Genomic DNA, 27,012 nt, shown 5'->3' with positions numbered 1-27,012 from the left:
TGGTGGTTTGCCACACGATGCTGTGGGGATAGAGCCGAGGGCTCGGTGCCGTATGGCAGATGAATATTTGATGGCCCTTAATGGAGCCTTCGCCCACACGCCGTAGCTCATTTGTTTCCCACCACACGCAGCAGAGAACTGTGGTGGAGCGGTGTGGTCGGCATCCATTTTGGCGCTTCCCTGGTGAATTTGGTTGCCTCTCTTGCCGTGCCACACAGCAGCTGCCCGTGATTTCATCATAACGACCGGGGAGGGGCTTAGCTATAAAGCTTACCAGCCAGACAACTGGTGGTGATTCTGAGGCAGTGTGGTGAAACACAATGCAACAAACCCACACCCCACCCTCACATGCAGCTGCATCCCTGCGCCCTGTGCATGAACTTGTCCTTACCAAGGTCAGCAGGTCACCTGCCATCAGGGCAACAGCCTCATGTTACACATCATCCCACATACATCTGGATACGTATGTCAATATTTATGTCCACTGGGTATAAAACATTGTCTGCATCAATCCCGTTGAGGAGATTAAGATCTTAACTTGGGAGCGATATGGCGCAGCATGTCGTTCCAATTAGAAAAGTGACAGTGAGGCAGAGCAGCCCCGCATTTGCTTGGTGACCTCATCCTCTATACAGCACCAATCCATAACTATCTGACAGGGAGCCACCTCCCACTGGTGTTTCACTATCGGCCTGTTTGCGTAAACGGATCTCGCAATCAACGTGTTCGGGACTGTGACGAGTTTCAGACGAAGGGTGTGAGGGAAAGGAGGAGCGGGCTCGGCCTTGTGCTGGAATGTGGGATATCAGAGGACATGCGCGTGTTCAAGGCACCTGTTTCTGCTGTCTTTGCGTGTTCGAGCCTGTGTATCCACAATCACAGCTGCCCCTCACATTACACAGCTATTTCTGACCCGCTCAGTCAGCCGCAGGCATGGCACGGGGCAGATGGGTCAACAGTGCACTTTCTCCTTCAGTAAATAGCATAGACGCACACTCATAGGGGCGTACAGCAACCACTCATCACAGATAATCCTTTTTGTGGTATCTTTAAATGAAAAGTGCAGTGACTCTTCGTTCACCTCATTGACTGTGTCTGTCACCCAGCACCGCCATGACTGATGTGGTGGAGGGTTGACCTCACTGATTGCTTTACAGCCTCAGTGTAAAACCTGATCGGCATGCGGCTGAAATATTCCAGATATAAATCAGTTTAATGCAGCTCGGCTAGTTCTAAGATTACCTAACCATAACCACAGCACGCTCCTTTGGTGCACATACAACTGTTTTGTGTCAGGTAGAGTGAAGACTAAATATGGAGCAAACATAATTTATGAACTGAATAGCAAAAGAGAAAAAAAAAACAAGCGGTCGAATTTCTCACATTAATTTTTCATCACTTCTCTTTTACAAGGTCACAGGTGGCATCCTATACTGGCCAGTGCTGCGCCTCCCCAGACCTCCACCACCAACCCAAACAAACAAACAAAAGCACGGACAGACGAACACTGTAACCGTCTGCAGTGGAACGTCTTTGCGGTTGACAGAAATGCATTCGTCACCGTCCTAGAATTACAGTCGGCAGTCGCTCAAGGTCACCTCAGCAAGTGGACGGACTCTTGTGATCTAATCTTCACTGCTTTTGTGACAGTTATGACGGTATGTCAAAACTGGAAAAAGATCAACAAAAATCGCTGGTCGTCTGTCAGTGATTCCATTGTGTAAACAGGAAACACAGGGTACGGCTACACTCTCTTGCTGCGCTGACCTTGCCATCATCTGCCTAATTTTGAACAAATTCATACCCCCATCTCCTCCATCACCCACCCACCAGATTTTCAAGCACACTATGACATCACCAGTCTGCAGCCTGTCCCTGAGGCGTCTTGCCATGACATCAGCGTCTGCACCCAGGCGGGGGGTGTCTCTCTCCTTCCCATGACCCAGTAGCTTAACTCTCCTTGCCACTCAGCGACCCTGGTACAGTAACCTTATCTTGGACCTCAGAGGGGGGTGCAGCGTAGCGACAAGGAGATGTGGCGACACTGGAGCAAGACGAAGAGTGAGAAAAAGTTAGGGTTTAAGTGGAGGGAGGAGGGGTGGCTAATCTCCTTTCAGGTGCGGGGCGTGGAGGCCACACGGAGGTGTGAAGGGCCTGGGAGAGGGCCAGGGGCACCAAGATTACAAACCTTGGACCCCTGTCACAATAGAGGTGTGAACTAGGAGATGAGTCTCGGTGGTGTGTGAAAAAGTGGGGAATAACAGGAAGGCGATGTGGAAATGCAGATGATGACGGGTCATCTGGAGGTCTGCTGAGAGTGATGTGGGGTGAGACAGAAGACAGTTTGTTTGGATTTGTTCTACCTGTTTGCCCCTTGAAGTCACCATTTGTGAAAATGTCAGTTATTCACTTGCTCAAACGCCCTTGACCACATCCCTTCATCCTGCCTATAGAATACCCCAGAGCTAAGTCACAGGGGCGAATAAAGAAAGGAATGATCTCACTGTGGGAAAGGCCTGCAGATCCACTTTCATTATGAATTGATGGTTTCATCACACAGTGGCAGAGTTACACGTGGGCAGCAGGCAGGATGCTTCAAGACAGTGTGGCTGAAATGATTCATTTTGCTGTGGAGCATCCTGGCAAAGCTTATATCATTACATCCAAAGAGCCTGATTTCTTCCAGACTTTTCTGTTAATAATTGGAAAAGTGACTCACCACAGCTTGATAACATTCACTTACTCTATTTAAACTTGCACTTTAGAACGAAATAGGTGCAACTGCTATAAGTGGTGATGACATGAACTCAAAGAAGAGCAGAGAGTCTGTACACTCCTGGTTCAGTCGAGCGCTGCACAGCAGACTGAGCCACCGTATCATAATTATAAAACACTGAAATGTAATCACAGAAAAGGAAATGACACATTTTCCCAGTGTGATGATATGAAGGACTAATTAGTGTTCAACTCCAGCATTGCTTAATGTAGCACTGGGTCCATATTCAGACCGTTTCTTTTGTTTTGTATTTTGTATTTTACTATTCCGTTGTTATTCCTACTGATATTGCATGCTGCTTGTCACGCTTGGATTTCCCCGGCTGGGGATGAATAAAGTCTTATCTTAATTATATTGTCCTACAACAGTTCATGTCATATGTATCTTTGTGCACACATACTTGCCAAATTATTGTCACTAACTTCTAACTCTGACATTCACAAAGTACATATAATATGACTTTCCTCCCACAAGATTTCATTTCAAATGCACGTAAACCATGAGCGGTTCAACATGTTCAATGCTACTCTTCTTTGCAAACAGTTTTCTATATTGTGTGTTGCTGCAGCACAAGCTAAATCTCGTCAAAACCTCCTTGTGTTTCCATTATTTGAATTTAATGGAGGCGGTGATGGAAAGCAGTTCTTGACCCACACTGTAAAGAGGCTTGCCCTGGCTGCTGCCCCGATGTGCGGGACATAAATTGGCATCCCAGCTTGACCTTAAAGGGGTCCCTTTGTTGAAGCTGTCCTCAGCTGCAGGTGGCCAGGAGCTCCCTGCTGAGTGCTGGAGAATCCCAGAGTCAGCACATTAGCCTGTCAAAAGGAGCAGATAAGGCAACCCGGGGGGGCTGGAAGGAGAGACCCCTGCATCCCCACTGAGTTACTGCCCCCTGATCTGCTTCTCAGCTGGAAACATTTATGATTGTTTTGCTAACTAATATAGGCTTTGAATATATTTACTGCATGAACCCCACGGGATTGATGTAAACATGCAGAGTGACAGGGTTTCTATGCCTCTGGTATTTACTTGTTGTTACATATGTGTTCTGGCAGATTGTATATTAATGTATGCACAGACCTATACTATTTACAGTAGTACTGCATTATGTATGCTGTATACTTACTGTCCCCAGGAAATTCAAATTTATATTCAAAAGAAAAGTCAAGGAGTTCAGTGAGCAACCCTCAGCGAACTAATGAGGCGAACAAAGCAGCGGCGCATTTAGAGACTAATTTGACCCTCCATCAAGCTCGCACAGACAGAGGTGGGGGGTATGAGCTCTGAGGTGGGAGCAGAGAGAAAACTTCACAGTGCTATTTTTTTCCCTGGCCTGAGAAATCAATACAGCTTTCATGTGAACTTCACGGGAAAGAACGACCCAGAAACACTCACAGAGGTTCATTAGTGATTATTCTTGCTGGGTTTTTTTTTTTTTTACACCAGCAGGGAGGAGAGTGCTAGTAGTTGCCTATGGGTAAAGTGAAAAGGGCAAAAAGACAGTGAAGGAAGATGTTTTTATTGCACAAGCTATATGGTCCATCTCTTTTCCATTTGGGACTGGCAACATAAAATATGCATGTTAATCCATATGTTGAGTCTTTTTCCATGAATATTTAACACTGCAGCCACAATGAGAGATATAACATGAGGCTTTACATTGTCTAATAACAATGGAGAGGTCCTAAGTGCACTGCCAGTCTCTCTTTTTCCTCGATTACCATAGGCATTGCGATCAATAAATCATAGCTTTTGACAAGTGGAATCAAAAGATGTGAATTTCAAAAGTCAGCTCGGCTGAAAACAAACCAAAAAAAAAGAAAACTTTGTTGGCCACCTGACTCACAACATGAAAGAACAAAGCCACTGCAGGGGGGAGTATTGATCGCGAGCCACAGAGAGGTGTGGAGAGTTCAGGTGCGTGTGAGTATGGATCTGCGCATCCACAGTTTGGTGGGACAGATGTCGGGGTTACGTGGAGGTGAAGGTTGCAGGTTCAAACCCACGGCAGCTGTGGAACCATGGTTTTCTGAAGGTCGCAGGAAGGTTACATCTTGTTGATGCAGGAATGCAACCTGGATGTGATGTTTAAGCACCATCGGCTGCATGCAACAAAAGCTTTTGCTTTACATGAGAAGTGGCTTTAAAAAAGTCTGAATATTTTTGAAAAGGGTTGAATACCTTGAGGATGTTATTTGTGAAGGATGGATTTTGTTTGATTTTCATTATCTAAATTCCCTCCCACTTGAAAGGGGACCCTTCGCCTCCATTAATAATTGACATCTTATTACTTATCCCCCTCATCGTGGCGGGCTTTGATGTGAGCCGTGTTCTTTTATCAGCACAGCGCTACGTATTGATCGCCGGGCAGATAGGAGCACTATCAAAGGGATTCCTCGTGGGGCAGTCGACACCCGGTCACCTCATACTCCTGGAATGTGGTCAAGCGCTGGTCCTCGCTGTCACATCTCTTCACATCCCTCTACGTCTTATTTGGCTCATCCCGCCCGAGAGCCGCTTATCTGGGTTAAATATTCACAAAGAATAACAAAGCTGTTGAAATGACATCATCTGAAGTGGAAGAAGAGGATGTGTGCAGCAGGGAGGCAGAATGCCAAAGGGGGGTTCCGCCGACAGAACCCGTCAGGTCTCATGTTCTGACTGAACATTACAGCGGATGATGATCTCATTCATAAAGCTCATTATGGTTCACTGGAGATGCTTATCATCAGCCGAGTAACAAACAACTGCAGACTGTATGTAAACACTGTAAATGACAGTAGGCTGTGGTACTTTAGACAAATATGGTATTTCTCTTGTTAAGTGAAAACAATGTGAAAATAATATTGGATTGGGACGCACTGCTTGTTATTGCACCACAACAACCTACTCAAACAATAACCAGAAAACAAAGCCTCACATGTGAGCATTGGGAAAAGTGCTCAAGGGTGTTGTGAGAATGATAAGAACCATCCCCCTGCACGTGAGGTGGATTATAATTTCAGGAGATTTATATAATCCAACCATATTGGCAAACACGGAGCTCCTTTGTTTATTCTATAAGACTCTCTCCCATCTAAGTACATTTCATACATTTAAGCCCCATATACAGCCGCGGCTTTACAGGCCGGGCATTGATTGTTATTCGACACTCAGAGACCAATCGTCAGAAGCACTTACAATAAAACACAGAGCGTAGTCATAACGAGCGTATCCTATTTAACCGAACAGAAAATACATTTTCACTGGTGAACACTTAGAGACCATTAGCAGCAGTGGTGTAAAAGCCAGGCATCTTTCTATCATCAATATCCCATAAGTGGATGGCTGCATGTGCGCCGAGGGCCAGGACTGGTGAAAAATCTCCCAGGCTGCCGCTGCTGCCGCTGCTGTTGATAACTCGTCCAGCCTGACTGACAGCACTTTTGTTTTCCGCGGATTAGGCAATCTGACTTCATCACTGTCCATGAGGGGGTTCACGTAACGCTGCCTGGAGGTCACCACACCCACGTGACCCCCCTCCTGTCTGCTGCCTGCCCAGATGATAGAGCCGCCTGGCCTCCAGACCGAGACTAGACAGTGGACGTGCTGACCCCACCCAGCTCAAACACACCCAGGTGCACACAACGTATGCACACACACACACACACACACACACACACACACACACACACACACACACAGGCACATACTTGACACACTCTCAGACCAGAGTGTAAATTTTTAATGGAATATACATTAAGGAGCATTCATGGGCTGGTACATGATGTTTCCCCACAGCTAATATTTCAGCAGTTCGTGTATCAGATCAGGATTGTATGATTGATTTTCTATCACGCTGCCTTTCTTGAATGAATAATTCAGGGTTATAGCTTGTGACACCTCCACCATATTCCGTTACACGCTTTTCATCGCGAGGTTCAGTGCGACTTTTGAGGATATCATTACAAAATGAAAGAAATGAAGAAAACAAGGTTGAACCAGGTGAAAGAGGATCTCTATGTAAGCCTAATGTATTATTTTTACCATAGTACTGTACTTGTGTATTTGTGTATTTGCAAACATTAACAGTCTTTGAGCTTGCTTTGGGGCCTTTGTACGTGCCTGTTGATGACTTTCTCTCTTGGCCGCCTGTCTGTGATGAGAAATAAGAGACGGCAGAGTCTGAGGTCACACACTGATTACTTGTCCCCACATGGGGTCAAATGACTCTTAAATGTTTTGTTTACACTTCTACAACCCCGACTAGGCTCTGAACCAAGTATAGTGAAGCCTAAAGATTGCAAGTAATTGTGGACCCATGGCCAATGTGTCATACAATGTCAAAAGGAGGAAAACGGGATGTGATTCCGTGGACATGCAAAATACACATTACTGAAATGACATCTGTGATAAAATATATTTTACCAAAGCACTAACACAAGTACATAAAATACCTAAAATAACACTGATTAATAATTTCTGAATCTCTGAATTGCAGCTATTACCTCATAGATTATATAAACTCTGTGTCTGTGTATCGCCTGCTGTTTGTGTGCGTTTATGATAATGAGCCAGCTTAATTTTCACTCTCAGATTCATAAGGGAGAAGCCAGTCATGAGGGACTGGATTTATGTGTTGATTCACAGCTTGAAGAAAGAGGATATTGCAGTGTTTTTTGCTTAATAGCTCCTGCATCTTTCAGGAGCATCTCCAGTTTCAGCTGGCTGGAGTCCTAGAACTGGACGAACAAGTGGCGGATAATTATCCGCACCAGTGTTAAGTACAAATTGCACAGACTGGCTCTTGAAAGGACTTGCTGAAGCACGTCAGATACAGTAGCTCTCCAGTTGGCTGCTAACTCGCACTGACAGCTTTTTACTTGTGCAAATACAAGCAAATAAAGAACTCGTGAAAGACAAGCGAACGCACACGCAAACACGCAGCCAAACCAAAGAAACACTTGACACTGATTGTTTATCGTGAAGCTGTCTCCGCTGCGCGATAAGTGAAGAGCATGACTCAGTGTATTCTGTTTCACCTGCATGACAATAACAAGGGCAGGTGGCCCGAGCAGACGAAAGTCATATTTGATGTCCAACATCAGACTACTTACACCTGAAGAGTGTGACATCACGATGACTCTAAGCTGATAACCCGGCAACAAGCCAGCAGTTGTTGTGAGGATAAAGGATTAGCCTCCGTTTGTTTTTGCGGCTCTTTGAACCAGAAAAGGCCGAACAGAAAAGGATCTCACATGAAAGGACCAACTTGCTGAGAAAGCACAGAATTGGGGACGCTACCTCTCATTAAAGAGGTTGAGTCACTTCAAGAGCAAAGACCACTTCTCCAAATGCCCATTGATGAGGGAGGATGAGGGGGGTGTTGCAGCTATTTGTCTTTGCAGGTGACGGTTTGTGTGTGTGCAAGATTTTCTTTTCTGTCTGTCTGTATGTTGTCTTTCTGGCATATCAGGTAAGGTCTCTGTCTCTTTCCTACATTGTTGGCGGATAATGAGGTGTGATTAAATATGAATGCTAAGTGTTTGGTGGCTGGAGCCCAAAAGCTGAAACCGGATCCAGTCGGGGCCCACAGGCAGCATAATTAGTAGCTGATGATAGATGCCATTAATGGTGCTTTTGCACACACTGCTTGCAGGCCTCTGAGCTGGACCTCCACGCAGCAGCAGGCCGCCTTTGAGCCATCCACAGTTAATTAAGTCGCAAATGAAAAAGTCCTGATATGTCTGTAGTGGATCTGTGCTGTTCTAAAAGCCGGAGCGCTGATTGTAATCAGCTTTATTTAAATAGTTTAATGATGAACAGTGATTAAATATTAAGCCATTTGTTACATTTATTTGATCTCTTTTTATTATTACCTCTGGGGATTTCATGTTGAAAGCATGACGAAAATCCTGTAGAAAACAATATCAGCATTTCAAAGCATGGAGGACCAGTGTGACGCCTTTAATGGTGGAGAAAAGCCCTTTGTGCACGCCTGAAGGGCTGTGTTGGGTTTTGAGGGCTCTTTGGATTGTCATAACCCTGGTGTGAGATTGACTCATTCATGGTGAGCAGCCTCCAAGTCTTCGTCCTCTGCTTCTCCGCTGCGTGGCTGCGGACACCGCTGTGCTGCATCACTTCAGAGAGAGAGAGAGATGGAGGCATGTCCACAGCTGTTAGGACATGCTTGCTTTGAGGTGCCGTGGCTTTAATGTGTGCAGCAGATTAAACAGAGTGCCTTTGTGCGGGCTGGGTAACTGGTCAGCTTTCCCACACACTTATCCAAACTTATCTGCCGTGTGCATGTTTGTGCGCGAGTTGTTGCTACAGTTGCCGCACATACACCCTCAGATTCCCCATAGAACAAGCAGAACAGCTTGACACACTGGTCAGTCTCATTAAGTGAAGCCCAGACTTTTCCAGATGACTCCTGCCTACGATTAGCCGACGGGCAAAACATTGAAGAAACCCGAAGACAGGCTTCTGCCTTTCAATTGATTCTTCTCGCTTGACATGAAAGCGTCACCTGCAGTTTGTGAATTGCTGGACTTCAGTGTGTGGGTCGCTATAATGTAAACGGCAGCGTATCACGCAGGGCTATGCTACGCTACCTGCAGTGACAATCAAACGGTGGTCGGTTCAGCAAAGGGTCAGCGTATGTAGAGCAGTTACACATGCCACAGTAGTTTTGAGTCTCATTTTCTTTTCTTTTTTCCCTTTAGAGGAGACTAACTGAGGAAATAAATAAGCACCTCTACGCTGCAGATGTGCACTGACATGGTAATTGTGGTCCTGCGGTCAGCATCATGCAGTCATCACAGGTCTCAGCTGACATGGTTTCAAATGTTAAACAGTCAACTAAACAAATAATTCTCAAACACATTTCATTATTATGCCCATGATTAATGCCAAATAAACAAACAGTGGCTTATTTTATTAAAGGACATGGCTGGAAATATTCTATATTTTTTACCAAACACATTTGGCTTCTTCTGTATGTATCTGTATTTCTCTTGAGAATGACTTTTGCTAAGTGTGGGATGATCCCCCGCAATAACAAAGACCATTGTAGCTGAGTCACTCTGAGAGTTTTGAGAGTGTGAGGTTTGGCTGCTAGTCTACAGCCAGACGGGGATGTATGATTACCAGACAGCCCTTACAAAGGTGGCCGTTTGTGCCTGAGCTCTCAGTTACGGCGGCCAGATCGGGTGTCGTTGCCTCATAACCAGCCTCACCGCCACAATTTCTAAAAGAGGCTGCGTTCAAGCACAAAATTACCCCACTCCGCCTCTCCACACCTGCTACATTATTCAATCAGTCTTCACCCAAGAGGATCTGTTAGGGGTTGACAGAAAAATGAGCACACTTTCACCACTTACTGCACATTTTAACACTCACGTAAAGGGACTATTTTTACTCATTTGGGTGGCACTCGTATATACAATATACACTGTTCATAGGTTGAAACACTAAAGGCAATAGTCAGACAATGCATGCATTTCTCTGGGTCACTTGACTTCAAGAAAAGAACAGATGACTTTGATGATGAGAACAAACCTAAGGCGACTCCCACAGGAGCTTTATGGATGCATATGTGTGTGTGTGTGTGTGTGTGTGTGTGTGTGTGTGTGTAACCTTACAGCTTCACATGCTGTCACATTCTTTGGCCCTGATCTGACTTTGCTGAAACTCCCAAAATAAGAATTATAGCGATATGAAGGACAGAAGTACAAGATTACACGGTGTCTTTAGGGCTTTCTGTAGCTTTCTGTTGACAGGAGGACCTTTTGTTATCAGGTCACTGCTCCAGTATGATCTCTGCCATTGGGTCAGTGTGCCGCACATATCTCATCTAACTGGCTCGCAGTCAGGATGCGGTTGCCATGGAACATGTCCAGTTGGAGCAAATGAAATCCCTCCTTTCTAGTTTCCAGGCAGGATTCACATGCTGAGAATGTTTTGGTGGGAGACAGGCATGGTGTGTGTGTGTGTGTGTGTGTGTGTGTGTGTGTGCGATAGATGTGTGTACACATAGAGAATGAGATATCAAGAGGGAGAATGGGCTTTTGAGGTTACAGAGGAAGTAGGGCATGTGATTGTGCAGCCATGTGTGTTTGTGCGCGCACGGGTATGCGTGCATGCGTGTTTCTTCTGCAAGTGTGTGTGGGTGTGCATGCATCGCTCTTCAGAAACAGCTTTTTCTGATGTAACACAAACTGATGCCTGCCTGCTCTCTCTCAGGGTTCTCAGGAGTCAGTGGGAACTTATTTATGAACACTTGCTCTCCACAATACAAAAACAAGTCAATGATAATATTGTTTTGCATTGAAGGGAGAGAAAGAGACCTGAACAGATATTTGCCAGGCGCTGCATTCTGTTAATGTATTCTCATTTCAGTGAAAGGTTTGACTGGAGAAGGTGTGCAAATGCAATTTGTGGGTGTGCACTTCAAAGACTTAGAGCCATGTCTTTCATCAACACAAAGCCACAATCCACATACTGATAGACACTGCTCGATTAGTTAAGTCAGCAATGTGTTGAATTTATAATTTATGTTCTTAGCTAGTGGTAAGAGCTGCAGTGAATTTATCCATATTCATTATTTATGTTATAGAGGCCTGCCTATGTGTCCCACTGAGGGCTCAATAATTTCTGCAGCTACTCTCAAATACTAACTAATGTGTGCAGACTAATGCGTGTTAATGAATAACTTAGGTTTGTTTTCTTAAGATATCTCTTCTGTCATCAATACTGTATACAGTTTTTCATTTATGTTTCATTTCAGGACTTTCAAATAATAAACCAGTCAAACGGTAACAAATAACCATGAAAAGGTTGTCAGACTCGTGATTATATTTCACAGCTTATATTACTCTGCAGTGGGACACTTTAACTTGCTCACTGTGTCTACGACAATGACCTGTTTTCAAAAGGACTCTTTCTCTTTAGTGATTACAGGTGTCTTCTTGATGGTCTCTTAAGTACAGGGGGATCTCCTTTGTTTGGCTGAAACACAAAAGGAAACTGCAACTAATGCTCCCACATCTTTGCGCCTTTTGTTGTTTACAGCAGTCACTCATGCAAGAAGTGATCAAGTTTCCAATATCACAGTGAGCGGGGAAACCAATCTCCTCTTCCAAAGTACATCTCCACCTCTCTGGAGAGGCCGCAGGTGCGCCAAAACTGGAGGAGGTTCATCCAATTCAGGCAGGACAGAGGAGGCAGGGACCCGTGACTTCTCACACAGCTCAGTGTTCACAGTTGAAGGACAGGGGGAGAGAAAGAGGAGTTGGGGGCAGGGTGATGCTCTGTGAGAGAATGCAGAGGGTCGGCCTCAGCTCCAGCTGTCCGGGGGTTTATTGATCAGTGATGGCCCTGAGGGGGAGGGGGCAGATCACCGGCACTAAGCTGCCATCCATAACAAGAGACTACTAGAATCAGCTCAGTATGGACATGCTTAACTGTCAAGCTGTGAGCTGGTTATAAGTCAAGTAGAAAATAAATCGAATGTTATAGGCTGTGTCTGAACTGAAAAATGTTATATTGGGAATTACCTCATGCACCCCATCCTGTGCAGACAGCATATTGTGTAGTTGTGATGTTTGCAGTATCTGTATGTTTCTGCCAGGGGAAACATATGGAGTGGAACTAAGTTGAACTAATATAGTTTATGATGTAGGGAAAATTAACTAAGTAGAGTTTGCTGATGCTATGATGCTGATCTGAATCATTTCTTTTTTATTAGTTGCTCCCCCATCATTGTCATTAGCTGAACAAAATCTAATAACAACAGGCAAAGTTTGAGATCCAGCCTTACAAGAGCAATCACTTCTCTGCTATCAGTCAACTTAAGACTGAAATTTTGGTGTTGACTTTGATCTATGTCTAATTAGACTGATCAAGATCTAGACCATTTCCACTTAAACTGAACAAAATTAGTTGTTGAAGATACTTGGATTTTCCTAACTTAAACTTAAATGTGAAATATAAAATCAAACGTGAACTTGGCCTGTAATTATAGATATTAATAGACTTACAGACCTGAAGCTGGAACAGTCAGATTAATTATATTGTTATGAGACGATTTAAACTGTAACCAGACTTTTAATAAATAATTATTATTTATTGCCTTAAATGGCAGATAGATACAGACGGCAATGCAGGTATCGCATCACATGAACAGGGTGTAGCCTTGTGTGTTCCTATTTTCTCTTTAATGTCACTGGCAATTGAAAGCTTCCTGGTAACAGCAGTTCACAGGTTTCTGACCAGATGAGCGTGAAAGCGGTCTCGTGCTACGGGGAATTTCCCGTCCACGTGTCTGAATACGCGATGGGAAAGGCGGGATAAAAACAAACTCGTCGATTGGTTAAAGCGTCCGAATGTAGATCGGCCTTAAAGGGACAGGCCCTGCCTCTGCTGAGATTCCATGCAGTCGGACGACAGAAACAGCCGCGTCTTTAAGGAGGGTTTATTTACTAACTTTCAGCACCACGCCCGGACAGGCGGAGTCAGTTTGGAGCTTACGTCGGCGAAATGAAATCGGCTAGTTGCAGTTTTTCTCGCAGAATGAAGTAGTCGCGGATGAGATACGGACTAAACTCGCCTGACTTGTCAGGATATTGAATTTTTGTCCTTTTTTTCTGAGTGTAAGACAACCGTTACAACGAAGCCCACCTCTGTGGTAAGTTTAAATGTCCGCGCTCGTTGAAGACTTTTCACTAGCATGTCGTCACGGGCTTTAACGTTAACTTAACGTTAAGTGACACCCGCGTCCTTAGGAAGCAGCAGCAACGTGCCGCTGTTGTCTTTGGAGCAACAGCTGCAGCACATTTATTTCGGCGTTTGACGTGTTCACTATTGTACCGAAACGTCAAAGCGGTCCAAATACAGACAGTGTTTAGTGTAACACAGCTTGTCATTCATACGGCAGCGATTTGAATTACACCGGCTTTCCCGGTTTATGGAGCTCAGTCGGTGAATGGACTTCAGACTGCACGGTTGTTTGTGCGGCAAATGTGTCTCTGCTATTTCTGTCTTTATTGAATTGTAGTGACAGCCATTTTCACCACAGATGTAAATATGTTACTTAAACGTGCAATTTCGTATTTAAGACGTTTGTAGACATTTATTTTCAAAAGTATGTAAATTTTAACGTTACTTTACATCATTACACAAGGATTTCTGATAAAAATTACTTTTCAGAACGCCCTTTTCTTTTATTTGATGCTGAATCTGCGGATTATTAACGAGCTTATTGGATAAAAACTGTCGCGAGACTCGTCGAGCTGGAGGAGGTCGCGAGTCACTTTAGGTTTTGACGCGCATAATGTTAAACAAAGTAGAAAATGGTGCGATGTGAGGCTCCTGATAACAGGATTGAAAGTGTGTCAATAACAGAGCCGCCTCACCACCCCCCATCTTTCCCTCCTTCCCTTTTGTTAGGGTCATTTTGTTTGCAGCAGGGGGAGCCACTGTCTGACACAAACACACAGCTCACTGCAGGAAGGTGGACCAGTACAGAAAGCAGCCCTGGGTGTCTGGAAGTTGTGCCTGTGTTTCTTTTTTTTTTCTTCTTCTTCTTCTGCGCCTTCCATGTTCTTACTCTTTGTTTGTCAAAACAAAGCATTAAGTGGTTTTACACACAGGGTTTATTGTGAACGCACACAGTATATTGTGAGGTCTGGGCATGCTAGAGTCGGGCCAATCTGCTTATGTTGGGTGAAGAAATGAAAACTCCTCCTCAGGGAGCTGGCAAGCTGACAGACCAGGGTAAGGAGAGTGGTTTAGGATTTTCCTCAAAGACTGTCATTACCCTTTTGCTGTGGACCCTAATTTGGAAGTGTGGTAGTAGTCTAACCCAGTATTACAATTCAACAGTGACTTGGGGGTGAGCTGGTGAGGCAACTTGAATTTCACCCATATTTTGATAACTCTTTGACCCGTCATATGATTCAGGGTTGAGTGGAGTGCATCATTGACACTCGAGAGATTCCTGAGTGCGCCATGAGATTCTTGCCACGCTTCTTTAATGTTTTTATTATTCCTGCCATCAAGTTTACATACTGTGTAAATTCCAAATATTCATACATTCATTGATATCTGCAAGTACCTGATATTAGTTTTATAAGATAGTCATTATGTGACAGTTATTTAACAAACCAGACTCCTGTCCCAAGGCTTAGCACAGACAAGAGAGGTTCTACCTCTCATTTAACTGAGTCAGCCAAACTCCCATTTATGTAAATGTATCTCAACCGAGTCACCTAACCGCAGTGAAATGTGTGGTTTCATCACTGAGATGAACAGAGCCATTTGTCTAAATAAGCACTGAGCCCTTTACCACAAATGAAGGCAGAGCGTTTGCTCATTTTCTCTTCCCAACTTGTCCAGTGTGGTTTTATTGATTTGAGGGCACTCTTTATAAACCAGACAGCTTGTCTATAATGATAATGAATGCTTTGGAGGAATAAACGTCTAATGAATGTGTCTGAGATCATCTCATCAAGCACAATGCAGACTCTCCAAGGCTACCATCATTAGTGAAGTAAGAACTTGGTGTGCCTTAGATTCATGTGTTGAGGCAAATGTTCTATATTCAGCTGTAGCAGTGACCTTTCTCTCTCTCTCCTGCTCCTGTTAAGGCTGCTCATCTTATAGTGCCCCCGTATGGACGATGAGGAGGATGATGTGTTTGAGCCAGACCCCCACTGCTGGCACACCACATTCCGAGAGATAAAGTGTGAAGACCGGGGCACACAGACACCTGGCCCTGCCCTGGCACCGTACAACGGCATGCTGCCCTGTGGAGTCGCAGAGGAGCCCAGACCACTCTTCTACGGTAAGGCCGATGGCATACCGCATTTCAAAAGAGAGAAAGGAACGATGCCTTGTGAGTGATAACCAGTGTTATAAAAGTGAAGCACGGAAGTATAATGTGAGACTTACTGTGAGAAATGGGTAACAATGTTGCAGCGCTGATCTCATCCCTGGCGCCTGATAGTCGTGATCACAGTGGCTTTTATGGTCTGTATGGAGTGTACCCAGCTGCTTTGCTATTCAAAAGGCGCCAGACTGGCATTGTGACTGAAAGGACGTGACAGAAGTGCTTACCTGTGTGAGCAGCAACTGTACAGAGACCTGATAATCAGTGACAGCAAAGTTACATTGGCGCCATATACAAGTAATCATGCCCAAGAGGCTCCATGACAACTGACTGACCTCAAATCTGTGTCATGTGAGTTTGTTGTGGGCGGGTGACGAATGAGACTCACAGTGTTTGATTAAAAAGAGACACAACAAGTGGGAAAATTGTGGTTAAAGCCAAGAATTCTGATTGGTCAAAGACATGTTCAGCAGTATTTGGCTGCTCTTTGTACCTGTTGCTGTACTACATTCTTATTCTGAACATTTGTGTTGTTGATAAAATAATAAGTCTCAGCCTCAACACTCAACAGGCAACGCAGGTTTTCGATTGCACTTCCCGGCACACTTTGAGCTTGTTGGGGATCAGGAAGACAGGCGACAAGAAAGCGAAGGGGAACAAAACGAGATGGAGCAGCTTCCCCGGCAGCAGCCCGTGGCCCGCAGTGTGGAGGCCTGCATTGGCCAGAAACTCCAGCTGATAGGAGACCAGTTTCACCGGGAACACCTACAACTGGTGAGGAGGACATATACATCCTGCTAACTGTACCAACTCAAGACAGACACTTTGGCCCCTAGTTTGATGGCAGTAAACAAGTGCAACTAGCCAATAATACCCCAAGCAATGACAGAATCTCCTCTTGGTGCCCCATGACAAGTGATGTGTGCAGGCAATCCTGACGGTTTTCAGATTTGTCTAAGATATTAACCTGTGAGTGCCACCAGGCAAACAGATCTCTTTCACATTATTTGGATAGCCTCAAGATAGGCCACTCAAGCTGAGCTGCTAAATTACAATGCAGTAAAGCCAGGAGGGCTTTATACAATTATACAATTATATACAAATCAGTTCCTTTAATACCATGCAACCACATGAGAAAACACCATAAACACTTCTAGGCTCTTTGCCTCTATAACATAGCTGCAGTAAAGGAATAGGGAAGAATTTCCCACCTCATTATTTCATATGAAGGAGGAAATTGAACTTGTTAAACCAGCCTCTTTAGACACAAAATATTGCACAAAGGTGGAGGAGAGACTTTTCCTTATTTTTACTGTGATTTTGGACTCGGTCTGGCCCCTTGGATTGCCAGGAGCTGTATGCTTGGGTAAACGTGATTTGTTTAGTGTGGACGTGAGACAGCTCTGTCTCAATTTTCAACTGAAAGTTCAAAGGTAACGTTATATTTTGTTCTTATTATGGCTCATTAAATCAGTAGCTTGCATGGGTCTTACATAGAGAGCCTACACCGCTTTAATTTTTAATCAACCCAATATGCTCCAGAATAAGCATAACTCTACCGCCATCAAAATAGATGTCGTTGTGTTTGTGTGTGTCATAATTTGTATGTGTCAGGTTAGGGTGGGGTTCTTTTAAAGTCTCAGCAGAAAAAAGCGCCATCCACACACCAACAACACCATCCACAGTTTTTTTAATTAATATTTGGATCCCACATTAATCCGACAAAGATTTATGGTGGGGAAAAAGTTTGCTCTGTTTTATTGTGTTTGCTCCATATTTGTTTTGGAGAGGCTGTGTGCACATGCAGAACTTACAGAGCCCAGTAATTCACCCGCCCCCCTTCCCTCAAGCCAAAGACATTGCTGAACCAGGACAGCCCTTCCCCCACCTCGCCAGCCCCAGGCCCTCCCCCTGCCTCCTCTTCCTGTTTATTTCTCTCTCTCTCTCTCTCCCTCTCTCTCTCTCTTTCTCTCTTCCCCTCAGTGTGCTGTGGAGGCAAGTGGCGTGGAGGATGCCTGGCCTCAAACAATACACTGTGGTCAGGGTAAAACTGTCCACTGAGTCCGTGTGCTGCATAATGTTGCTGGTGTTGTACAACAGCGGCACACAGTCCTTTCATTGGCTGCAACATCAAAAATATACATAAACACCTCAGGGGAGTGCGAGAGTCTATTGCTGCACAAGTAGCTAACAGTCTAACACACATATTTATTCACACATGCACATTTAAACACACACAGACTGATATGTCCAGGAAAAAGCAGAAGTGGCGGGAGTAGGTAAACATGTTGTAACCCGAAGCTCAGCGTGTGAGCCCCAAGGGGGACAGCTGTGGTTCTAGGGAGTCTCCAGTCAGCCCCTTCGCTCAGCCACAGGAGACAACCAAATAAGAGGTCTATGCAGCCATAGAGAGAGGGGGTGGGATCCATAAATACGGTATAAGTTTGTATATGAGGGAAGGAGGTTTGGAAATGAACCTCAAATGATCAAGTAACAATCATCTTTGGCTGTCTTAAAACCTCCCTTTTGGGACCCTCCCTGCCCGGCACATAATATATTTCTTCTTTTTTTTTTAACTTCATAGCCAGACGTGCGAGACACTTTCTGATTTTCTCATACGCTTATCAAGTTATTTATACCCCTGCAGCTCAGCATGACTCATGCACTGTGACACTGGCAAACGCAACGCAGACAACCAGACAGTCAGACAGGAGGGTTGCTGCGATTTGTGCGACTGGGATCTATTGACGCACATTAGAGGCAGGCCTGGGTCAGGGGATGAGGAAGTGGCTTGTGCTGCTTTGCGCTGCTTGAGTCAACAGTAGAGAGGACAGTCAGAGTGAGAACGGCCCTGTGAAGTCATATCCTGAAGCTGCAAGTGACAGGAGACACTAATGTTGTGATAGTGACCAAGCAATGAAGAGAATAATACTTTTTGTGTACACCATGAAGAAGAAGGGAACTAACTTGCTTAGAGACCAGTATGACCATTGTCGATACTTGTCATTCAAGTGAAGCAAAACTAAATTTCTGCCCCTTTGTGTGTGTGTGTTTGTGTGTGGCCTGAGGGATGTTTTTACAACCTAAACACACTTGTGCATTTTGAATGCTTATTTATGCTGAAGCCTCTGTAATTGCTATTTCTAGCTCTGGTTGTGCAATTGATTGTGTTGTGCGCGTGTGTGTGTACATGCTCATTCATGAATACACTCGCCTTTTTTTCTGCTTTTTTCCGCCTTTCACCTCTCAGTATCACGTCACACAATATGACAGTCAGTACAAAAACTTTCACTCCATCATAGTGGTACTGTCTGTCAGGTCGCATTCCTGTCCACTCCTTTCAGGAGGTGATTGCAGTCATTCAGTGCAGACACTTGTCCCTGAGCCATCCAAGTGCCATCGACTGCCATCTCCTTGATGGATCTGGGAGCGATGTAGCTGTGAGTGTTCTCCATGGGAGCCCATGGCCCCTGGCAAAAGGAGGGATTAGGTAGCGAAGGAGTGCTGGTGGATGCTGACAGATAAATTGCTCCTCTGTCAGAGAGGGCTGGAGGGGACGCTGAGGTCCCCAGAGGACGGCTGACATTAGCCGGCCCGCCATTTGAGACACAGCAATAATGACAGTCACAATGGCAGGAAGACGGCTCCAGCCTGCACAGGGCAAGGAGCAGAGTTAGGTTTCATCCCCATGTTTTTTTAAGAGAGACGACTCCTGGTGCTTTCGATAGGAGGTGTTGAAAGCAGGGTTGAATATCGCCTGTGTGTGTATCTGAGTGTGTGTGTGTGTCTGCACGCGCGCAGTGTTTGTGGCTTTATCTCTTCACTGTTCCAGTGAGGGCACGGCACTCCTTTCAGCACTTGTTGAGGGGGGGAGGAGTTGCACTGGAAATAAAAACACACGAAGCTGGCTTTGGATGTTTACTCTTCACTCATTGTGCTGTGATGATTGTTGTTCATGGTGATGTCCATTTGTGATGCTCTCTATTATCTAATAATACAGCTCTTTGTATTTTTCCTTGGCTCCTTGTCTGCTCCCCGATGTGACTAGTCCAGAGGTTCTTGCTATTTAGGCTGTAATGTTTGCTCAAGAGATAAGGCAGAGCTTCAGAGCAGCTGGCTGGACAGACAGCCCACATGGGACACTGATAAAGCACATCAGGCTGGTGTCAGAGTGACGACACGGAGCATCTGGCTAGACTCTGCCGCTCTATCACTGGCTAAATTTAGGGCCCTAGCTTCATTTTGACAGTTGGTGGCATGACTCATGACTAAGTTGCGACAGGCCTGTGCACACCTTTTTTTCTCATTCACACACTCTCTTTTTCTCTGTTTGTTTCAGTGCCTCTCTCTCAGCTTAGTAAGAGTGCAGGGCAAAAGGTCACTGCCACAGGAACATTCTGTTTCTGTTTATAAAGATTAATTGCTTCACAGGTAGCTCGTAATGCTAAATCCCTTAGTTTACTCATTTTTCTCCTGCAGCTTTTGCTGTTTAATGTTGAAACTCTAATCATGATTAAGTGTTGCACATATTGACACACAATATGCAAATAATCTCTCATAACATTTAGTTTTAAGTTGAACCATGCTGGCTGCCAGCTCACCCATTTTGTGCTGCATTTAAGTATTGCCTATGTTTATTTGAAACAGACATTATGCTATTATTATGTCCTTATCAAAATATCCCCAGGCAAGATTTAATTTAATGTCATACAACAGAGAACTGGTTTGATTAAGATTCCCAGCAGTCTTTGATTTGATGATTTTTATTTATTTACTTATTTATTTGACCTCTTACTGAGTATGAGTAAGCAAGTAGTAAGTAAGATATACACATGCTGGTTGGAACCTGGCAAAGCCTACGCAACACCCCGCAATGTTCACCACAAAGTGATAAGAGTATAGAAACCTTATCACAATGGCAGTTCTTGGCTGGTAACTAGGTCAATGTTTGGACACCACCTTAGCAGTCTTGTAAATATGGCATATCTAATCTCTGCCTTTAGATGTTTTCCCTCTCATAAACAGCAGCAGAACATTCCCAAGAAAACGTGCTTCACTTTGGTGCATTGTCATGAAAAAGTAATCTGAAGCCTCCCTTAGTTTACAGCCCTTATGGGCTGAAAATAACCATGGCGCTATCAGCCATGGTGGAGTCTGCCTTTCGTCTGCAGATGAGCTGTTGTACTACTGTACCTCGCTCGTGCGGATACGTGTTTTCCTGAGGCTCCCTGCCTTCATCAAGAGCTCCCTAATCCCATTTGGTGCAATTATCTTATCTCAGCTTCTCAATGGCCGAGATAGCATTATCCCCCCTAATCGCTCACAATCCAGTTGGCTCGCAAACCTGAGCGAGCCTCCTCCTGAGCCACTCGCTGCTGGTCTCTGCCAGAAAGATTTTAAAAAGTGTGACCGTGTGATGAATGTGTTTACGGCTCGGAATGTGTGTTGGGAAGGCGGGACTGTGTAGGGATCCAGCACAATAGGGAGGCCTCTGTAGTAAGTGTTGCTGGGGACAGAAGCAGACTGTTGTGAAAATATCAGCGTTGTTCCGGTGTCTGGTTTTGTCTTACCCTCTTCTCAGTTGACCCTTTTCACCGTGCGCACTGTCAGTCTGCGTACTGACAGCACAACATGAAAACCCAAACTAGTGACCTCACTAGTGTTTGAAGAATGCACTAACTTAAATATGTTTGATCTTTGTTGTTGTTTCAGTATCATCGAAACCAAAGGAACCAGTGGCCGCTGTGGTGGCGCCTGGGCGCAGCTCTGCTCAGCCTTCTGTTTGACAGGGGGTTCATTGCTGGAGGAGGTGGAGCGGGACGGAGGTGAGGGGGGGTCTTTCCCCTCACATCCCTTTTCTTCATCTCTCTGAGGAACTGGACTCTTAATGGCACTGTCAAATCTAACACGGGTCTGTTTTGGGGGGAAAAAAGAAAGGAGACATAGTGTCACCGCGGGACGGAGACAACCAACTTTTATACAAGGTCGTGCGTGTTTTTTTCTTTCCAAGAAGATGCCATGATGCTCCGAGATTCCTCTACAGGACAATGTTCATATTTTGGTAAACGTGTGGTGTAGTAGTTTTGTACAGTACATTGTTCTTGGTAAATTTTTTGCACTTCAACATGTATCCATCTTTAATGACCTCCACAGACCCTGGGCATGCCTTATTCAATGTATTCTGCCAGAATGAGTATTGAGCAACTTTGACAGGCAAGATGAGATGGTTAGGAAATGAAAGGAAATGTGGCGTGAGTTTCCCAGCTGACCAGACAAGTTGATTAACTAATTTCCAAAGAGGCAACTTCTCAGAACAAAGCATTTTGCACCTCACCTCAATGGAACATTTATGTCGTCTTATTTTCTTTATTTTGCTTTCTATTTTTGTTTTCTTACTGCTCCATTTTCTTCGGTATGGTATTAAGTTTGAACACGTTCCCACAGTATCATTCAAAATATTGGGAACCAAGTCTCTGCAATCGAAAGATCTTTCTTTGATATGCACCAATGTTTTAAGTTTTTCTTCAGTCACATGCTACATGTCAAACAATTAGAACATTTTGATGGCTCAGGACCTCGGTGGAGTTTGTACTGAACATCAGTGACTGGTCAAACAAGCCTGGTGACTGTTAGCAAACCTGTGTACAACAGCATTCAATAAAAATGCAATGCAACTCAATCTTACAGCAATATGAGGATATATATACCCTGTGGTGATTGGACATCACAGAATCATATAACTGATTATGCAACTTCCCTTATTGGCGTGTAGGATCTAAGGCCTATTACTTGCTGAATGGATGTTGTCTGAGATGTAGCACACTAAAGAAGAACTTAAAAAGACAAATGAAATCACGAAATTATATTTAGATTGAAGTTATGTTGTGCTTACTTTTTGCCTGAGTTTTGGAGGTCTAGCACCTGTGCACTAAATTCTAGCATTAGAGTTAAAGCACATTGTTTGTTATCCAGAGCAAACCATCCTTTACCTAACAAAAGTATTTGGCCAAGTCTACTATAATGATTTAATTTCAAATTTAGTGAGAACACCAGATTCTCTTTATTAGTTTCAATGTGTTCCCAAATTCATCCTCAAATTCAAGTTATTCCTGTATTTTAGATGTATCCTTTTCATGTGATTGTTTTCAGACCTCCATGCCCTTGAAGTGGAACTGTGGATCCACTGTTTTTGCACTAGACGCACACCCTTCAAGAGTTCAGATTGTTACCAAGCTAACCTCTGTCTTGAATGAAGGTTTTCAGTTATGACTTGTGTTCTTGCCACAACATTTCACTCTCATGTCCTAGACAAATAATCAATGTTGAGACCTGACAGAACGCAGTCTGGAGTCTGGATTGGATATGGGTTCTGGAAATTTCACGTACCAGTGTTTCAGGCTACAGCAGAGTTACAATAGAGCCACCTCACTCCATTGAAAGGTTTCTGTTTTTCACAGCCCGTGTGTTCTGAACACCAAACAATACTGCATAATCAATCTGTGAAACAGATCTTCTCAGGCTACTTTTATAGGGTTTTACATCATTTTACATTTTGTTGGGTGGTTTCGTGTTGTCTTTAGTGCTCAGATCCAGATTTGGGACATTTTTAGCACATACAACCACCACCGACTCAGCAGACAAATGACAAAAACACAAAAGTGAAAATGACTGTAATTATTGTTGAAATATGAATATGTTGAAAGACACTGTTGAAGATGCTGTTTGTTATATTCTCCATTGCTGAACCCAGGCCAACTTTTTGACCCAAGGAGCAGTACATATCAGGGGTCTGTAATTACTTGCTCCTTACAATGTGTCAAGTTTATCACTGCATAATTAGGGTTTCCTCTCATTTTCTTAGAGATGTCTCAGGGACGGACTGTGTGGGCTACTGGTAACCTTGAGAATCTGTTACATGGTTAGAAGGAGAGCAGTGTTTTCACCCATTTATTTACAATGAAACCTCCCGGGGGTGTTGTCAAGTCTCTTATTTTCATTTCAGTTCAAAAATTCCTCTTGGCCAATTTTTCAGCACAGACATAAAGGTACAGTTTGACTGAGGAGCCGGAGGCTGACTTGCTGACTGTTGTGGTGACGGGGGCCACTGAGCATGTAGTAGTTGTAGGCGTGAGGTGCACTGAATGTGGTTGTGGTTATAGTTTCCTGCGGATCCTGAACGCTGAGCCAGTTCCCTGTTGCGCCCGTCCCACCATTGGCTCTTGGCTTCCTCTTTGTGCTGCTCCTTTATTACATGGGTATTGTTCATCGGTTCATTTTTCTTTGTAACTTATTTTTTTACCTTCTTATTTATTTTTGTACATTTGCCCATTTCTACTGTATACACTTGTGTGTGCAATTACTTCTTATTTCCTTTTTTTTTGTTGGTCTTGGACCTGTATATTCTTCTGTTGTTTGACTCTGTGCAGAGCAGGTTGGTTTGCTTCATGTAATACTGAGCCCAAATTCTAAGTTTTGGTATCACTCATCTGTTGTAGGCTATAAGATGTTTGTATTTTGGCCCTTCATGAAGAACACCTATGATCTGTCCGAATTCATGTTGGTTGCAATGGATTTCAATCATATAGTCAAAGTTTCGCCAAAATTCACTGCTTCTGTCAGAGCTTCACAGCTTTGAGGAGGACAGCATTGTACAGAAGAGGTGGTGCAATCATTCACATATCCAAAATGTAACTGTTTGGAGAATTTAGGTAGACAGTGGAGAAGTAGGTTACACTGCAGGAGTCGATTTTCTATCGTCATTTTGAAAACCACTATTGGAAACCATTATGCCCAACATGAATTCACAATAACCACAGCTCCTCATGAAGAAGAAAACGCATCTTTCAAGCCTGCACTTGTTCGATACTCAAAAAATAGATTTTGGGTGGAGTATTTCACTTAAAAGGTTGTGATTTTCCAGGGATGGGCCCAACCAATTCAGACCTTTTTCATTATCTTTCACCAGTCATCGTGGGTAGATTCACAATATGTGGTTTAGAAAAGCAGCGGCTTTGATGCTTTAACCTTTCAACAGGATATGACCTTTCCTTTATAATTAATGAGTCATCACCCATCCCACCCGTTACTAAAGATACATATGACATTAGAAATGCTTCAAAACACACAGAGGAAGGTTGCCTTCATATTCTTCTCAAGTCACAGGGCGTTAGTTTATGTGTTCAATTCTTTAATCTTGATCATTGTGTTGTAATCAATATGCACTGGAAAGTACTTTGTTTCTGTAGATCCCATGGGTCCCTTATCTGTTGTGTGTTAATGTATAGTATATACTCTGGATTGTTCTCTCGGGCTAATCTTGCCATGCGTTAGATGAATATCTGTGCATCGACCAAGTACGCTGGGATCGATGGCCTGTTTGATTTATTGGAAAGGGAAACAAGCCACCATGGTGCCCTGTATAATTTTGTTAGAATGAGGTTCCCTAGCTGCGCTCATCACATTATATGTGAGTGTGGAGAATCCCTAGAGTGGGACATGTATTTTATGGAAACCGTCAGTGTCTTGAATTTTGTAGTCCACTTTATATAAATTTGAAGTTTTCGAGGAAGGTTTTGATTTTGATTTTTTTTTTAATGATAACATTTCTTCTTCATGGTCTTTTTAACTTTTTGAAATGTATTTTCTTAAGAAAAAGGGTCTGCTTTTATAAGGACAGTTCATGCTTGTAAAATAATTTTTAGTAGGATCCTTTTGAAGTCCATGAGATCAAGGGCATTTTTTTTATACAAAAATGAACTTGCAACATTCCTTGCACATCTCATTGTAATAAACAAAACCAAGCGAACCAAAATAATTCATGGTTTTGGTAAATTTGGCTCATAGCTATGAAATATTTGCCCTTCTTTACAGAACAGATAAAGTGTACATGTATTTGTAAAACCCTGGAATATGCCTTTAACTGCTCAGTTTCAACGAAGTCTTGATTATCACACACTCTCTGTTAAACCAAGAAATGAGACCCAGCGAAAATGTAGCATTTTTGTAAACATTGACTGTGTGTTTTCGAGACTCTACTGTGCACTCATTTTTGTGTTTATATTTTTTTTTTGGTTGTTGATATAATATGGAAGTAAAGACAATTTGTTATGTAGTGCAATATGCTGTACATATGGAGCTTTGCTCTACAAATCTTTTTCCTGGATTTCTTGTTGTTTATTGGTACTTTTTTTTCAATAAAATTTTATTGAAGGTGTCAAGTTGAGTCAAGTTTGTTTGGATGAGAGAGCCATGTATAAATCGAGAGAAGTACCACTCCACTGATGGCTAGAGAGCAAAAGGAACATCAGATGAGGAATAAAAGAACTAAAATTCTTCTGGTTGTAAGTCCAGACTTTCACACCTGAAACTGATGAAAAAAAAAGTACAGAAGAAGAATGAATTCCCTCCTTTGCTCTGTTCTCACTCCTTTGAGCTTTTACTTTAAAGCAGGCATGTCCAAACTATTCCATAAAGGGCCGTGTGGCTGCAGGTTTTCGTTCCAACCAAGGAGGAGCACACCAGGCCAACCAATCAACATCAAGGGATCTCTTAGTTATCAGCTGAAAAGTGAGATCAGCTGATTAAATGAGTCCAGTCTGGTGCGCTCCTCCTTGGTTGGAACGAAAACCTGCAGCCACACGGCCCTTTATGGAATAGTTTGGACATGGCTGCTTTAAAGAGTCCTATTGTGAAAGTAAGCCACTGATGGATTAGCCAAGTGTCTGAGGCTAGCCAGGCGTTTGGCAGAGACTGCGCCCATCACATCCCTCCTGCTGTTAGGTCATTAATTTAGTGGGAGCAATGGGGCTTCGAACCCTCTCTAATAACTGTTGCGTGCACTTTGCACACATGCACACACACACAAGCAAGTGTTACATGACAATTGAATGAGCCCCCGTATGGAGCAAATGAGAGGAGTTACCTCACACTGCATTACTGTCACTTTCTAAAAGGTTAAGGCCAAAGCTGCTGAGCCTGCAGATTAGTTACACTGCAGCATGGATGCCCTCGAGACACGGGAGTGATTGATCGCTCTTGACACATATAAACATGAAAGTTTGGTGTGTATTGCTGGTCTGTGTGGAGGGCAAAAGTGCATTTTCCTCACAGTGTGTAAAAAGTCTGTATTCAGTTGCATGGAAGGTGTTTCTTAATATCTATCTCTCTGTATGAATGTTCATGTGCTTTTCTTACAGTGTGCTCACAATCACGCCCAGGATTTTGTTGCTATTGTATTCAGCAGACCAGACAACTTACAGCCACCTCCCTCGGGGCTGACGCGTGGCACTTCTATTGTCACGCATGCCAAGTACAGTTTCATGCTTCACAACACCTGACTCACCTGTTTGGCCACTTTCAGCAAAAAAAA

At 43.8% G+C, this 27,012-nt stretch overlaps 1 protein-coding gene across 1 annotated transcript; it reads left to right on the top strand.

The window, feature by feature from the left end:
• The first annotated feature begins 13,321 nt into the window (after positions 1 to 13,321).
• On the top strand, positions 13,322 to 25,817 carry LOC121618433 (bcl-2-modifying factor-like). Its single transcript, XM_041953934.1, has 4 exons — positions 13,322 to 13,442; positions 15,403 to 15,599; positions 16,216 to 16,418; positions 21,357 to 25,817. The coding sequence occupies exons 2-4, from the start codon at positions 15,428 to 15,430 to the stop codon at positions 21,471 to 21,473; spliced, it is 492 nt and encodes a 163-aa protein (XP_041809868.1). The 5' UTR covers positions 13,322 to 13,442; positions 15,403 to 15,427; the 3' UTR covers positions 21,474 to 25,817.
• The last annotated feature ends 1,195 nt before the right edge of the window (positions 25,818 to 27,012 follow it).

Source organism: Chelmon rostratus, chromosome 15 (genome assembly GCF_017976325.1).
Source record: "Chelmon rostratus isolate fCheRos1 chromosome 15, fCheRos1.pri, whole genome shotgun sequence".
Lineage (NCBI taxonomy): Eukaryota > Metazoa > Chordata > Actinopteri > Chaetodontiformes > Chaetodontidae > Chelmon > Chelmon rostratus.
This window is presented reverse-complemented; position numbering and strand designations above follow the sequence as displayed.

Excerpts from the sequence above, each read along its gene's own strand:
- LOC121618433 (XM_041953934.1), top strand. The coding sequence starts at position 15,428 with ATGGACGATGAGGAGGATGATGTGTTTGAGCCAGACCCCCACTGCTGG. Across the intron at positions 15,600-16,215 it reads GCCCAGACCACTCTTCTACG|GCAACGCAGGTTTTCGATTG; the intron begins GTAAGGCCGATG and ends AACACTCAACAG. Across the intron at positions 16,419-21,356 it reads ACCGGGAACACCTACAACTG|TATCATCGAAACCAAAGGAA; the intron begins GTGAGGAGGACA and ends TTGTTGTTTCAG.